Source organism: Loxodonta africana, chromosome 22, assembly GCF_030014295.1.
Source record: "Loxodonta africana isolate mLoxAfr1 chromosome 22, mLoxAfr1.hap2, whole genome shotgun sequence".
NCBI lineage: Eukaryota > Metazoa > Chordata > Mammalia > Proboscidea > Elephantidae > Loxodonta > Loxodonta africana.
Genome location: NC_087363.1, coordinates 65,529,964 through 65,545,406, shown reverse-complemented (window position 1 = coordinate 65,545,406; position 15,443 = coordinate 65,529,964). Strand labels below are relative to the sequence as shown.

The 15,443-nt window shown below is 40.5% G+C and overlaps 1 protein-coding gene across 2 annotated transcripts in view; it reads left to right on the top strand.

Moving 5' to 3' along the window:
- Positions 1 to 15,443, top strand: part of RHEB (Ras homolog, mTORC1 binding) — a 71,515-nt gene that overhangs the window by 26,435 nt on the left and 29,637 nt on the right. For both annotated transcript variants that reach the window (XM_010590084.2, XM_064275059.1), the window contains exon 2: positions 11,002 to 11,073. In XM_010590084.2, the coding sequence (XP_010588386.1) occupies positions 11,002 to 11,073 (72 nt within the window). The remainder of the gene's footprint in view (positions 1 to 11,001; positions 11,074 to 15,443) is intronic.

The window sequence follows — 15,443 nt, the reverse complement described above, 5'->3', positions numbered from 1 at the left end:
GACATCTTTGCTTTTGAACACTTTAAAAGAGGTCTTTTGCAGTAGAATTGCCCAATGTAATACGTCGTCTGATTTTTTTTTTGACTGCTGCTTGCATGGGCATTGATTGTGGGTCCAAGTACAGTGATATCCTTGACAACTTCACTATTTTCTCCGTTTATCGTGATGTTGCTTATTGGTCCAGTTGTGAGGATTTTGTTTTATGTTGAGGTGTAATCCATACTGAAGGCTGTCATCTTTGATCCTCCTCAGTAAGTGCTTCAAGTCCTCTTGACTTTCAGCAAGCAAGGTTGTATAATCTACATATTGCAGGTTGTAAATGAGTCTTCCACCAATCCTGATGGCTGTGTTCTTCATATAGTCCAGCTTCTTGGATAACCAAAAAGAAAAAAAGCGTTGCCGTCGAGTCGATTACAACTCATAGCAGAGTAGAACAGGCCCGTAGAATTTCCAAGGAGTGCCTAGTGGACTCGAACTGCTGACCCTTTAGTTAGCAGCCATAGCACTTAACCACTACACCACCAGGGTTTCCAATCGGATGTGCAGAGTTTGAATAAGTATGGTGAAAGGATACAGTCATGACGCACACCTTTCCTGATTTTAAGCCATGCAGTATTCCATTGTTTTGGTCTATGTACAGGTTCTACATGAGCACAATAAAAGTGTTCTGGTATTCCCATTCCTTGTAACACTATCCATAATTTGTTATGATCCACACGGTCAAATGCCTTTGCATAGTCAGTAAAACACAGGTAAACGTCTTTCTGGTATTCTCTGCTTTCAGCCAAGATCAGCGTGACATCAGCAATGAAGTCCCTTGTTCCATGTCCTTTTCTGAACCCGCCTTGAATTTCTGGCAGTTTCCTGTCGACGTCTGCTGCAACCATTTTTGAGTTTATCTTCAGCAAAATTTTACTTGCATGTGATATTAATGATATTGTTTGATACTTTCCACTTTATTTGGAATGGCGCAAATACGGGTCTCTTCTAGTCGATTGACCAGGTAGCTGACGTCCAGATTTCTTGGTGTGGACGAGTGAGCACCTCCAGCGCTGAATCCATTTGTTGAAACAACTCAATTGGTATTCTGTCGATTTCTGGAGCCTTGTTTTTCACCAATGACTTCAGTGCAGCTTGGACTTCTTCCTTCAGTACCATCAGTTCTTGATCATACGCTACTTCCGAAGTGGTTGAATGTTGATCTGTTCTTTTTGGTACAGTGTCTATGTGTATACCTTCTGTCTTCTTTAGATGCTTCCAGTGTCATTAATATTTTGTCTGTAGAATCCTTCAGTATTGCAATTCGGGGCTTGAATTTTTTTTTTTTTCCCAGTTCTTTCGTCTTGAGAAGTGCCGAAAATGTTCTTCCCTTTTGGTGTTCTGACTCCAGGTCTTTGCACATTCCCGTATAATACTTTGTCTTCTTGAGCTGCCCTTTGCAATCTTCTGTTTAGTTCTTTTACTTTATCGTTTCTTTCACTTTAGCTACTGTACATTTAAGAGCAAGTTTCAGTCTCTTCTGACACCCCTTTTGGTCTTTTTTAATGTCCTTTTGCTTCATGTATTTTGTTGATGTCATCCAACAACTCGTCTGGTCTTTGGTCATTAGTGTTCAGTGTGTCAAATCTGTTCCTGAGATTATCTCCAGATTCAGGTGGGATATACTTAAGGTTGTATTTTGGCTCTCCTGGACTTGTTTTAATTTTCTTCAGCTTTATCTTAAACTTGCGTATGAGCAGTTAATGGTCTATTCCACAACGGCCCCTGGTTATGTTTTGACGATGATATCGAGCTTTTCCGTTGTCTCTTTCCACAGATATAGTCAATTTGATGGTCGCCATTTATGTTTTTGAAAAAAGGTGTTTCCGTTGAATAGGTCGTTGGTCTTGCAAAATTCTATCGTGCGATCTCAAGGGTCCTTTCTGTCACCAAGGCCATGTTTTCCAACTACGGATCCTTCTTCTTTGTTTCCAACTTTCACATTCCAATCAACAGTAATTATTAGTGCATGTTGATTGCATGTTTGATCAATTTCAGACTGCAGAAGTTCATAAAAATCTTCCATTTCCTGACCTTTGGCATTAGTGGTTGGTGTATAAATTTGAATAATAGTATTAGCTGGTCTTCCTTGTAGGCGTAGGGGTATTATCCTATCATTGATAGTGTTGTACTTGAGGATGGATCTTGCAGTGTTCTTTTTGACCATGAATGTGGTGCCATTCCCCTTCAATTTGCCATTCCTGACATAGTAGATCATATGATTGTCTGATTCAGGATGGCCAGTAACAGTTCATTTCAGATCACTTAAGTGTTCCATTTCATTTTTGACAACTTCCAGTTTTCCCAGATTCATACTTCATACATTCCATGTTCTCATTACTAGTGGATGTTTGCAGGTGTTTCTTCTCATTTTGAGCTGTGCCACATCAGCAAATGAAGGTCCTGAAAGCTTTACTCCATGCTCATCATTAAGGCTGACTCTACCTTAAGAAGACAGGTCTTCCCCAGTCATGTTTTGAGTGATTCCCAACCTGAGGGGCTTATCTTCCAGCCCTGTATCAGACAACATTCTGCTGCCGTTCATAAGGTTTTCACTGGCCAGTTTTTTTCATAAAGTAGATTGCTGCTTCCTTCTTCCTAGTCTCCCTTAGTGTGGAAGCTCTGCTGAAACTCGTCCACCATGGGTGGCCCTGCTGGTATTTGAAATACCAGTGGCATAGCTTCTAGCATCACAGCAGCATGCAAGCCACAACAGTACGACAAAGTGACAAGCAATAATAGTTGTACCTATTGAAACCAGCAATCACTGGTGGTTACCAGGGACAGGTGGGGAAGGAAGGAGATTGCTCTAGATAGTAGACACTTGCTGTTTCTGGTGGTGGGAAATATAACACCACATGTGGATGGAATGTACACAGCTTGACCAAGGTAAACGATGTCACTAAGAGGTATGCAAGGAAAAAGGATGTTTTTGGTAAATGCTGTGACATACAACTGTGTAATAACGACTAAAAAATAGTGTTGTTTCATGTGTATGTATGTATGCATACAAGCATATAGGTATATATGTATGTATATACGTGGGCATCTATTGATGTGTCTATATGCTGTTTTTTGTATATATAAGTTGATATACCTGTATGTATTCATATATGCAATAAAGCACATAGGGAGCACAAACACAGATACTTCTTAGACTTAATCAAACACCTTGCGGGTTTGGTTTACAGGGTCTGAAGGCTAAGGACCATAGTCTTGTGGGACAACTCAGTCAATTGGCATAGTATAGTATGTAATGTTTATGTTCTATATCCTAGCTTGGTGATTAGCTTCTGCATCTTAATAGCTTTTGAGTGGCCATCTAAGATACAACAGTTGGTTTCTATGCATTCAGAGTAAAAGAGAAAGAAGGGAACCAAAGACTCAGAAGAAACCAGTCCACAGGACTAATCGTCTGCACAAACCACGACCTCATGTACCTTGAGGCCAGAAGAACAGGGTGGTTTCCAGCTGCCACTACTGACCATTCTGATCAGGAACTTAACAGATGGATCCTGATAGAATAGAAGCAAAATGTGGAGCAGAACTCAAATTCCTGACAAGTCCAGACCTATTGGACTGGTTGAGACTGGAGACTATCACCCTGAGATACTCCTTAAACCTTGGCCAAAACTAGTCCATGAGGCCATCGTAGCTAAATAACAGGTTAGCTCATGAAATAAACAATATCATCTGTATGTACTGTGCTTCTTTAAAAAATTTGTCTGTGTCAGACCAAACATTTACCCTAAAGCAAAGATGAGAAGGCAAGAGGGTAGGGAACCTAGATTACTGGAAACAGAACAACCAAACTGGAAAAAATGAGAAAGTTGACATACTTTAGGTGCAAAATGTAACCAATGTCACTGAACAAAATTGTGTAGAAAGTGTTAAATGGTAACTTGCTGTGTTAACTTTCACCAAAAACACAATAAAATATTTTAATTAAAAAAAAAAAAAATCCTGATGCCAGGCTGTAAACTGTACCAATTAAATAAGAATCACTGGGGGTGAGATCCAGGCATTAGTTTTTTTTTTTTTTTTAACTCACTGGGTGATTCTGGGGTGCAGCAAAGTTTGAGAACCCGTGTTCTAAACTTCATAGCTTTGCGCTACTCAGAGTGTGGTCTGGAGATCAGTACTACCAGGGAGTTTGTTAGAAGTGGGCAATCTCAAGCCCCGTCCCAGATCTAATGGGTTCAAAGTCTGTACTTTTAACAAAATCCCCAGATGAATATTAGAGAAGCAGTGCTTTAGAATACTGACTTTCTTTTTTGTGATGTTAATAGTCTTAAATCCATTAGTTTATTAGTTAAATTATGGCACATTAATTAAGTCATGTTCTTTTGGTTATAAGGTATAATAGATACACACTCAAGATTTTCTCAGATTTATGTTTTATGATTCTCCCCATTAGAATTTATGCACCAAGGAAGAGGTTTTTGTCTTTTTTTGTTCACTGATGTATCCCAGTGCCTAGAACTGTGTCAGCACATAATAGGCACTTAGTAATAATTTGAGTAAATGAATTAATCCATAGTCAAAGTTGTGAAGACTCTGATTCTGAATGGAGTAAAATGTTACCAAGCTTGAAACTGTAAAAACATAGCTAGCTGTGAGGAGGTAGAACTGGGAGGAAGAGAGCTGGAGGGACAAGTTGGGCACCTAATTTTATTTTACAAAGTGACTAGTCAAGAGGTTCTGTCTATAATTGATGAACCCCATAGTGGTTTCAGTGAACGTGTAACCCACTTAGCTCCAGAAGAATCGGAGGGGAGAAGAAACGAAGGAGCTGCTTTGTGGGGATGTCAGAGCACAGTCCCTCTGGAGATGGACATCCTGAAGTTGCTGCATGCCCCTGGCCAATAGTTGATTTCCATTGTTCTGTCCTTTAGGCTCCTCTTCCTTGATTGCCTACATGGCTTTAGCCTCTATATTTACCTGACCTTTTCCTTGCTGCTTTGTCAAGCCAGAGCCTACACCTTTTGTCAGGTATTGCTTACCCACAGGTGTATTTCACTTGGAGAGGTGGTTTCAGTGGCTAAGATCATGGGTTGTATGGTGTGTTCCCCTTCATAGTCAAGCGTGTAGCACCCAACGGCTGCAGCAGCCAACCAGTTCTTTCTATATAGCACTGAGAGCAAAATGGGTACATGTATCAATGTGCTGCCTTGGATTTTAAAATATATTTAAACATTTCAGAGACCCATTACAACAAGCCTTACATGGAATGGAGTAGGAGAAAAGCATATATAACTGTGTTTCAGGAGGAGGAAGCTTTAGAGCAGATCAGAGGGGAATGGGATCTAGGGCACAAGGAGACAGAACAGCTTTCTATGGAAAGAGGGTGTGGTAACCTCTTCCTTTGAGATAGTGGTAATAATGCAAAGATGGGTCCAGGCAGACAGGACTGCTCAACTCTAGGGTTCCATTCTTACATGCACAGAAGCATGACCCTGGGTGAGTGGAGAATAGAGGAGGTCTTGCCTACCTGATAGCTCTGATGTCACCTGCTCTCAACTCTGAAGTTAGGTGCCGTATCTTACTCACTGTTGTATCCCTAGTGCCTGGCCCATAGTAATCAGCTGCCATCTGAGTGGGTTCCAACTCATGGTGATTCATATGGCCCATAGTAGATGTTCCTTAAGTGCTTATGACTTGAACTGCTGGAGCAAACAGGAAGATTGGGAACACTAGAGAATGGATGAGATAGATGATTTAAGGACAGTTGTTCAAGTTTGAAAATATTGCCTTAGGGCAATGGTTCTTAAGCTTGAGTGTGCTTACTTTGCCTTGAGTGTGCCCTCACCTGGAGGGCTTGTTAAAGCATGGGTTGCAGGGTCCCACCCCTGAGTTTCCCTGTTCGGTAGATTTGGGCTGGGGCTCAAGAATTTGCATTTGTTGCAAGGTACTTTGTGATGCTGATGATGTACTTTGAGAACTACTGCTATAGGAGGTAAAGGAGCCCAGGAAAGACCACAGCTTGGTCATGGTCTCTAGCCCATGTGGTTGTGAAATTTTTCTGCAGCTGAACCCAACAGGTTCACAAAAGGCAAATGATAAGATTATAGGGTTTATCAGAGGACCCAAGAGAAAAGAAATTGGGGTACTAACAAAAGAGTAGTGGAAAGTCCTTTCTCTTGGGATTTAAGCTGAATAGAGAAGAAAGTGAAACCTGATGGATTGGTGAGAGATTCAAGGTAATAGTCTAAAGTAGTATATTTCTAATTTTATTTTACTTTGGTCCATAATAAAAAATACATTTTACATTGTGACCCAGTCATAAATGTGTGACTAAAAAAGTTTCACAAAAAAGAGTTTATTATTGTTATTTGCAGTCCACTCTGGTATTTGTATTAAAAAACTGGCCATGACTTACTGGGTCACAACCCCTATTTTGAAAAACATTGCTCTGGAGATAGTCTGAATTAGGTCGTGGGAGTCCAGAAGTGAGAGAGCGCGTGGTCGTCTGTATTGAGGATGAGTCCCTGGGTGGCACAAGCGGTTAAGCACTTGGCTACTGAAGGGTTGGCAGTTTGAGCCCTCCCAGAGGTGCCTGGGAAGAAAGGCCTGGCAGTCGGCTTCTGAAAGGTCACAGTCTTGAAAACCCCGTGGAGCACAGTTCTGCTCATAACACATGGGGTTCCCATAAGCCAGAATCAACTAGAGGGCAACTAGAAAATGTTGGGGATAAAGATCTTGGAGATGGAGCAGCTATGGGTGGTAATTATCCATTCGCTGTGTGGTCACTGCAGTGGTGTGGAGATGAAGATTATTGGTGACAAGAGCTTTGAGGTTAAGCTGTTAAACAACTTAAACACGTGGATGTCAGAGTCACCAAAGTGATGTGAAGAATTTGAAGTGAAATTCAAAGCAGTGCTCAGAATGGGTTGTGTCCTGGATTTGCTGTTAGGTGCTCCTGAGTTGCTCTGACTCATGATGCCCCGTGTGTGACAGAACAAAACGTTGCCTTGTCCTGCACGGTCGTCGTGATATTTGATATGTTTGAGCTCGTTGTAGTTCTTGTGTCAGTCCATCTCACTGAGGGTTTCCCGCATCTTCGCTGACTCTCAGCCTTCCCAAACGTGATGTTCTTTCCTAGTGATTGCGCTTTCCTGCTGATGTGTCCAAAGTATGTTATAAGGGTTCTCATGGACCCCCCTTTCTGCTGAATCACTTGATAGGCTAGTTGGTAAACTGAAAACGTACTCCTCCCCGTCATGTCCCAGTGATCAAGTAACATGTAAACTGTTCTAGAGAATGCTGTTTGGGGGGAGGGACATATACGTTTAGTAGGGTTTTTGTAGGAGAAAATGCATGAAAGCAACTTCAGAATCTGTAAACTTTGGAAATATGTTGTGTAAACTGTCTGCTTTGTAATAATCACAAAGTGTGAGATTCAGGCACTAGTTCGTACCACGGTCAGCAGCCTTGAGAGTGTGTTTTCTGTAGTAGAAGTATGGGGGCGGGGCGCCGATAGTGCCATTTTATTGTTGAAAAAGAATGGTACCTTTTAAAGTTTAGAACCTTTTGGTAATAATTTTTATACTTTTATAAAAAGTAAGGTGGTTTTTTGTTTAGATGAAGAGTATTTGGAAGTTAGTTGTAGGGTATTGGGATATTTTCAAACGTTTTAAAATAATGTGTTACGTCATAAAACAGGCTGTTGACATCTCTTTGTACGTTGCTAAACACAGGTCTGTGTGTGTGCTGCTTTTTAGTTTCTTTCAGATCACTCCTTATCATGTTTGTTCAGAGTTGGTCTAGAGTTTGAAATTCTCCTGAGGTTGTACAGATTTATAAGCCTTCTGAGAGCATGGTCGTGGCTGAAATATTTTCAGGAAATAACCGTGCACTGTTTCAGAACCTGAAATTTGATAAGGATAAAAACCATAGTAAAGTATGAAGTTATTAGGAGGGAAAAATATAAAAAGTGAGTGGGTAAAGGACATAATTGGCTGTAGTCAAACAGTACTTTTTTGTAGCTGCAAGCAACTGTAAGCAAAACTTGACCGAAAGAGCTGAACTGCTTCTTTAAAGGACATCTCTTAAAGTCAGACGTTTCTATAACCAGAGGTTAAAATCAAACCAAACCCAGTGCCGTCAAGTCGATTCTGACTCATAGCGACCCTATAGGACAGAGTAGAACTGCCCCATAGAGTTTCCAAGGAGCGCCTGGCAGATTTGAACTGCTGACCTTTTGGTTAGCAGCCATAGCACTTAACCACTACACCACCAGGGTTTCCAACCAGAGCTTAGAATACTTCTAAATGAGCAGTGGGATTTATTGACTGAGATTATCATTTCATGCTGACTTCTAAAGACATAAACACTAGTTGTCTAATAATTTTACCTTTTAATGGAAACAGCAGAAGACAGCTGTCAAGTCAGCAAATGTAGTCTTCCGCTTAATTTCAGTATTTAATGATCCCCTTTAGGGGAGTGGCAAGGGACGAGAGACTCAAGGGAGACCCAGCTTTTTTTCAGTGCCACTTTTGCTAATGACTGTTACCTTTTCCCCAGGGACCAGTCTGATGGAGAAAGCTAGCTTCCTCTAAGGATTATGGTTCTTTATTCTGGTATTCCAGTTTACTCACGAAGAGAACAATGTGCTGTCAGCCTGCATTGTGATTTGGTTAGACTACATTGTCTCTTTTTACGAGAATGATTAACTTATATTTTCAAGTTAATGTTAACTGTAGCGTGTCAAACATCCTGTACAATACAAATGGAAACAACCCTATGGATATGTAACAAAAATTGTATTTTAAAATTACAATCCACTTATTATCTATCACTCCATTTTTATACTTTGTCTCGTACTATCTTGTTTAATATGTATAACTTTCTTTTCTGTTTGATTGTAACTTCCTGAGTTTTATATAGTAACTTTCCAGGCTGCTCTTCCCCTTCCCCACCCCTACAAGTACTGTTCTTCTAGATTCACCTGGATGCCAATACAGAAATGGCCTAATCCGATGTTTCCTACTAGTTTTTCTCCTCTTTGGGGGAGCTTCTCACATATGTCATATTAACCTCTTTCACTATTTCTAATCTAGTTCTACTTCAAGAATATTTGTGTTTTTAATCCTCTTCTTCCCTTTTTTCTTTCTGACTCTTATGCATTCATCTTTAGGGGAAAAAGATATATCTCCTTCTTTCTTCCTTCTTTTTCATTTGTAAGACCACTATCCCCCCCCTCCGCCAAAAAAAAAAAAAAAAACTATCCGGTATGATAAGCATGCCATGGGCACCTTACCACTCTCAAGGAAAAAATACCCTACAAAAAATTGTGTCAAAATTCCACCCAGGTGCCTAGAAGTACCCCTCAAAAGCCCTGAAGAAGCTTCTGTCTCTCTAAACTTGTTTTTGCTTCAGGCAATAGCATTCAATGTAAATAAGAATCTTCTTTTTAATTTTTCACTTTTGTTAACTTATTAAAAAATAAGTCGTCAAGCCAACCTGACTCATGGCGGTCCCGTTACGTGTCAGCAGAATTGCGCTCCGTGGCTGTGCCTTCAGCGGCTGGTTTTTCGGAAGTAGGTTGATGAGGAGTATTACCAATAGGCTCGCCAACTTCTGGGCTTCCTCCTTGTCCCCCAGAGTCTTCTATTTTTAGGTTAGGTTTTTATTTGTTTCTTCATATATGTGGAACGTCTTCGGGTGTGAAAACATTGTGAACTGTGCCTGCCCATGGTGTGGAGGAGGGGAAAGCACAACGTAAAGTGGGCTTGGGGCTCTAAGACCACACTTCTCGCCTTTACCCTCATTGTAGATGCTTTTGAGATAGAAGTGAAGCGACATACAGTCAGCATAGAGTGTGTTTAATAATGCTGGGAGGATGTAAGAGAGAAGGAAGGGTTTGGAGATAAAATTAGGGAGGAACTACTTGCTATTTTGGTGATAAAATAATCTGGACTGTGCTCTTGTACTGTTCCTTTACAGGGTATCAGTCCTGTTCTAAAGTCTAGTAGAAATTTTAGGTAACAATAATAGGGTTGAGAACTTAATTGATTTGTTTATGTACAGCCTCAGTTACTACTGATGATTTTGTGAATTTCAAAACATGTATGCCTTCTGTATACCACGCGGGGTCCCTTGGTGGCGTAATTGTTAAGAGCCACGGCTGCTAACCATAAGGCCAGCAGTTCAGATCTACCAGCAGTTCCCCGGAAACCCTATGGGGCAGTTCTGCTCTGCCCTATAGGGTTGCTGTGAGTCGGAATCGACTCGATAGCAATGGGTTTTGTTGGTTTTCTGCTAACTGAAAGGTTGTAGGTTTGAGCTCACCCAAAGGTGCCTCAGAAGAACAGCCTGGTGATCTACCTCCAAAAAATCCACCATTGAAAACCCTATGGAGCACGTTCTACTTTGACACATGTGGGGTCACCATGAGTCAAAGTCAGCTCAGTGGCAACTGGATATACCAGGCACAACTAGACATTTAATCCTGAACGATTGAGATGAGATTTCTACCTTAAAGGAGTTTTTTTTTAAGCTTTTGTTATATATTTTCAGGTTATCTTCTTTAAAAGTTGTACCTATTAATACTTACAATAACCGTATATGAAAAAGTGAAAGTAATCATTGTGACTAATTTCCATGTTAAAATTAGGCAGATTTCAAGAGCACCAGAGGAAATTATCTTAGTTTAGGTCTTATTTAAAAGTTTGTTTACCTCTGACAGAATATCCGATGTGCTTGTTGGTCATTGATATTTGTTAATGTCACAGAAGTGTGTACCGCATAGCAGCCTAGCTGCTTATATTCCTTCCATGTAAAGCAAATTAGTGCAATTTACTTTCTTTATTGACATTGCTCACATATTAATTAAGGAACATTTTTCTGATCTTAAAACCTTCAGTTTTTTCATCCGATTGAGTGGCTTACTGTAGAACAGTAGAATTATGATTTTTTACCTAAACATACCAGTACATACTGAGCTGTTGTTCTCTTTTGTAGGGAAATCCTCATTGACAATTCAATTTGTTGAAGGCCAATTTGTTGATTCCTACGATCCAACCATAGAAAACAGTAAGTACTGTTGTCAAGTTGTTTATAAACAGAAGCTTTTCCTTTTGCATATAAATAGCCATTGTGTGTTTATGGAGGCTTTGATTGGAGGAAATAGTCATTTTTCTACCGTTTATGAGCTGAGAATGGTTTTTAAATTTTTTAATATTTGAAAAACTTCAAAAGAAAGAATAATCTTTGTGATATGAAATTCGGATTTCTGCATCCATAAATACACACTTTCGTTAGAACACAGCCATGCTTATTTGTTTACATATTGACTGTGGTTGCTTTCGAGCTGCAATGGCAAAGTTGAATAGCAGCAACAAAGACCATGTAGCCCACAAAACTTGAAATATTTATTCCCTAGCCCTTTATAGAGGAGTCCTGGTGGCGCAACAGTTAAGTGCTCTGCTACTAACAGAAAGATTGGTAGTTCAGACTCACCCAGCAGCTCTGTGGGAGAAAGACCTGACCTGCTTCTACAAAGATTATAGCCTAGAAAACTCTATGGGGCAGTTCTACTGTGTCACATGGGATTGCTATGAGATGAAATCAACATGATGGCACCTAACAACAAGCCATTTACAGGAAAGTTTGCCAACCCTTGATTTAAAATATTCAGCTGTCCTTTATATTCCTATATGCTGGTGGCTAGGAAAGAAACCTTTGCCTGCTAATCTAACTCTGGGAAGATGCCCCTGTTTGAAAGTAACATCTCCAATATTAAGGAGGAGTTCTTGACTACATCCTGTGTTGATTTGTTTAGCTAGTCATTTATAGAATAGTATGCCAGCGTGAAGAGCAGTTTAATTTGAAAGCTGTGTGAACAAGCTGAATTATCTGACCATGATCTTGGTCTTAATATTTGCTATACGTAGGAGTTAGGATTTTGTTTTTAAAGAGATAAGGCTCATATGGGAATTTTAATCCTAGAACAATAAACCAAAACACCTACTGCCGTCGAGTTGATTCCGATTCATAGCGACCCTATAGGACAGAGTAGAACTGCCCCGTAGAGTTTCCAAGCAGCCCCTGGTGGACTTGAACTCCCGACGTTTTGGTTAGCAGCCGTAGCACTTAACCACTGTGCCACCAGGGTTTCCCCTAGAACAATAGAGGATAGTTTTTATGGTAACCTTTTCTCATAAAAATGGTTTTTGTAATTGCATGTCCTTGTGCAATTTGAAATTGAGCTGGAAGGAAAGTCAGAATGTTGCATATAAATTTTCTTTGTAGGTGAATAATGGATCAGAGGGGTCGCTATGAGTTAATGAATCAGAAGAAAGTCCAATTTATGTGGCTTGATATTCTCTCAGAATGATGTAACCCTGCTTCTTTAAGATTGTCAGTATCATCTTTAATCATGTTTTAATTTTTTATAATCTAATACAAGTACTTAGTATTCAAAAGTACCATTCTGTCTCCACTCTTATTTAAAAAAGAAAAAAATACTGCTCATGGCCTTAAAGAAATTAAGGAAGGAGCAGTATGAGAGTACTATGAACAGACTACGCCAACCAACTAGATAACGTAGACGAGATAGATAAATTCCTAGAAACATAAAAACTAACTGTGGTGAAATGAGTTCCTTCATGTTGCCTTTTTGCCTTAGTTCTTTGAAAAAACGGCGTGGGAGATTTTTCCCTAAGCCCTGAGAATTACCTTTGCCCTGATTTTTAACCGCAGCGGGTCTGTTACTTCCTGGCCAGGTTGATTTGACATTTCCTGGGTAAGTTGTAAACAGCCTGATGGTTTGATACTTTCTGTTTGGCGCTGGGCTGTAGCCTGCCCTGTGATTGGTGTGCGTGTTGCAGGGGTTGGTCAATACACTGTGCAAATGAAGGAGCGGTGGTGGTGCAGCGGTTAAATGGTCAGCTGCTAACTGAAAGGTCAGTGGTCTGGATGTACGAGCCGCTCTGCAGAAGATAGATGTGGCAGTCTGCTCCTGTGAAGATTACAGCCTTGGACACCCACCTGATAAGGCAGTTCTGCTCTGTCCTGTAGGGTCACTACGAGTCGGAATTGACTCCACGGTAACGGGTTTATACAAATGAAGTAACTGTAGCCTTCTATGCAAATGAAGTGTCTGTGGCCTGCTGAGGAGGGATCGGTCAGTTCATGGCCCTCATGGGAGGGCCATGCCTTGAAATTAACAAGGAGTTTGCTTATATGTATTTAGCCAACCCCACAGAGGTTAGTAGACAGAAAAAAGAAAGAAGCAGAAAGGAGAAAAGGCAAAAAGAGAGAAGCAGAGATAAGAGGGGAGGAACCATCTAAAAGTGTAACACAGGTCAACGGCTGTAACATTGAAGACAGCAAGAGGCCTGAAAGGGTACCTGCTGCAGAGCCAGCAGCGACAGGCCCAGAAGGGGCCCTGCAGCAGTTGGTGGTGACAGCTTGGATACCGAATGCAGAGGCCTGTCTCCAGGGGCCAAGAGGAGGTCTGCATGGCTGAGCGGGGGCGTGCACACAAAGAGAAGAGCTAACTTGCTTGCACAGCTGAAAGGAGCTGAGAAAGCTATCCTGCACTGAAGAAGGAAGGGATATGCTCTCTTCTTCGGGGGACCCTTCCAGACTTGCCTGCATGCTTCTTGATCCTGATCCTGAGTTGTACCTTGTTGCTTCCTTAATAAACCACTTAACTGTACGTTTGATCTGTGAGCTCTCTGTGGCCATTGCAACAGATTATCGCACCCGGAAGAGAAGTAGAGAGTGCCATGGGAGGGACGGACAGACGGTGTCAGAATTGGTTAAAAAAGTTGGAGAATGGTGATATGTCTGACCTGCACCTCATAGGAATTAGCTTTCGGCTGATGCTGATTCTCATTGTCCCCCTTGAAGCTAGACAAGTTCTGATGCTGCCACTACCCTTTCGCACTACTTAAATTGGCTCAAGAAAAAAAAATTCAGACTTATAACAAGTTAGGAGATTGAAACAGTAATTAAAAACCTCCCAACAGAGAAAAGTCCAGGACCTGATGTCTTCACTGATGAATTCTGCCAAACATTTAAATAATTAGTACCAATTCTTCCCATAATCCTCAAAAAAAAAAAAGGAACACTTCCTTTCTCATTCTATGAGCCCAGCATTACCCTAATACCAAAATCTGATAACGGTACCACAAGAAGAGAAAACTACAGACTGATATTCCTTATGAATGTAGATATAAAAATTCTCAACAAAATGCTAGCTATCCAAGTTCATTAGCATCATGATCAAGTGGGATTTATCCCAAGAGTACAAAAGCGCGTCGACATAAAAAAATGAGTCAAAGTAATAGATTACATTAATAGAACAAAGGAAAAAACCCATGTGATCATCTCAGCTGATGCAGAAAAGGCCTTTGACTAAACCCCACACTAGGAGGAATAGAAGGGAAGTTCCTCAATATGATTAAGGATGTCTATGAAAAACCTTGTCTTGGAAGAAGTACAACCACAGTGCTCCTTAGAAGCAAGGATAGCTTCTAAGTCTCACATACTTTGGACATGTTGTCAGGAGGGATGAGTCCCTGGAGAAGGACATCATGCTTGGCAAAGTACAGGGTCAGCAAAAAAGAGGACGATCCTAAATAAGATGGATTGACACAGTGGCTGCAACAATGGGCTTAAGCATAACGATATTGAGGATGGCGCAGGACTTGGCAGTGTTTCATTCTTTAGTACGTAGGGTCCCTATGAGTCAAAACTGACTCAGTGGCACCTAACAACAACAACATGAAAAACCCACAGCAAAACCTCGTACTCAATGGAGAAAGACTGAAAGCTTTCCCTTTAAGATCAGGAACAAGACAAGGATGCCCACTTTAAACACTTCTATTCAACATAGTACTGGAAGCCCTAGCCGGGGCAGTGTAGGCAAGAAAAAGAAATAAAAGGCATCTGAATTGGAAAAGAAGTAAAACTATATTCACAGATGATGATATGCTATATTTGGAAAATCCCAAAGAATCTACAGGCAGCTACTATAGCTAGTAAATAAATTCAGCAAAGTTGCAGGCCACAAAGTCAGCACACAGAAATCAGTTCTGTTTCTGTACATCAGCAATGAATAATCTGAAAAGGAAATTAAGAAAAGCATTTCATTTACAATAATATCTAAAAAAGTTGAATACCTGAGAGTAAATTTAAACAAAGAGGTGTCTGGGGGCCATACTCTTGGGGTAATCTTCTGTCTTGATGGATCTATCTATTCTATATATTTCATCTAAGTTGGGCCATACAGTATTTGCCCTTTTGTGACTGACTTTTTTCACTTAGCACAATGTTTTCATGGTTCGTCCATTTTGTAGCGTGTATCAGAACTTTTTTTTTTTTATCAGAACTTTACCTTGAAAACTATAAAACACTATTGAAAGAAATTAAAGATGTAAGTAAATGGGAAAGAC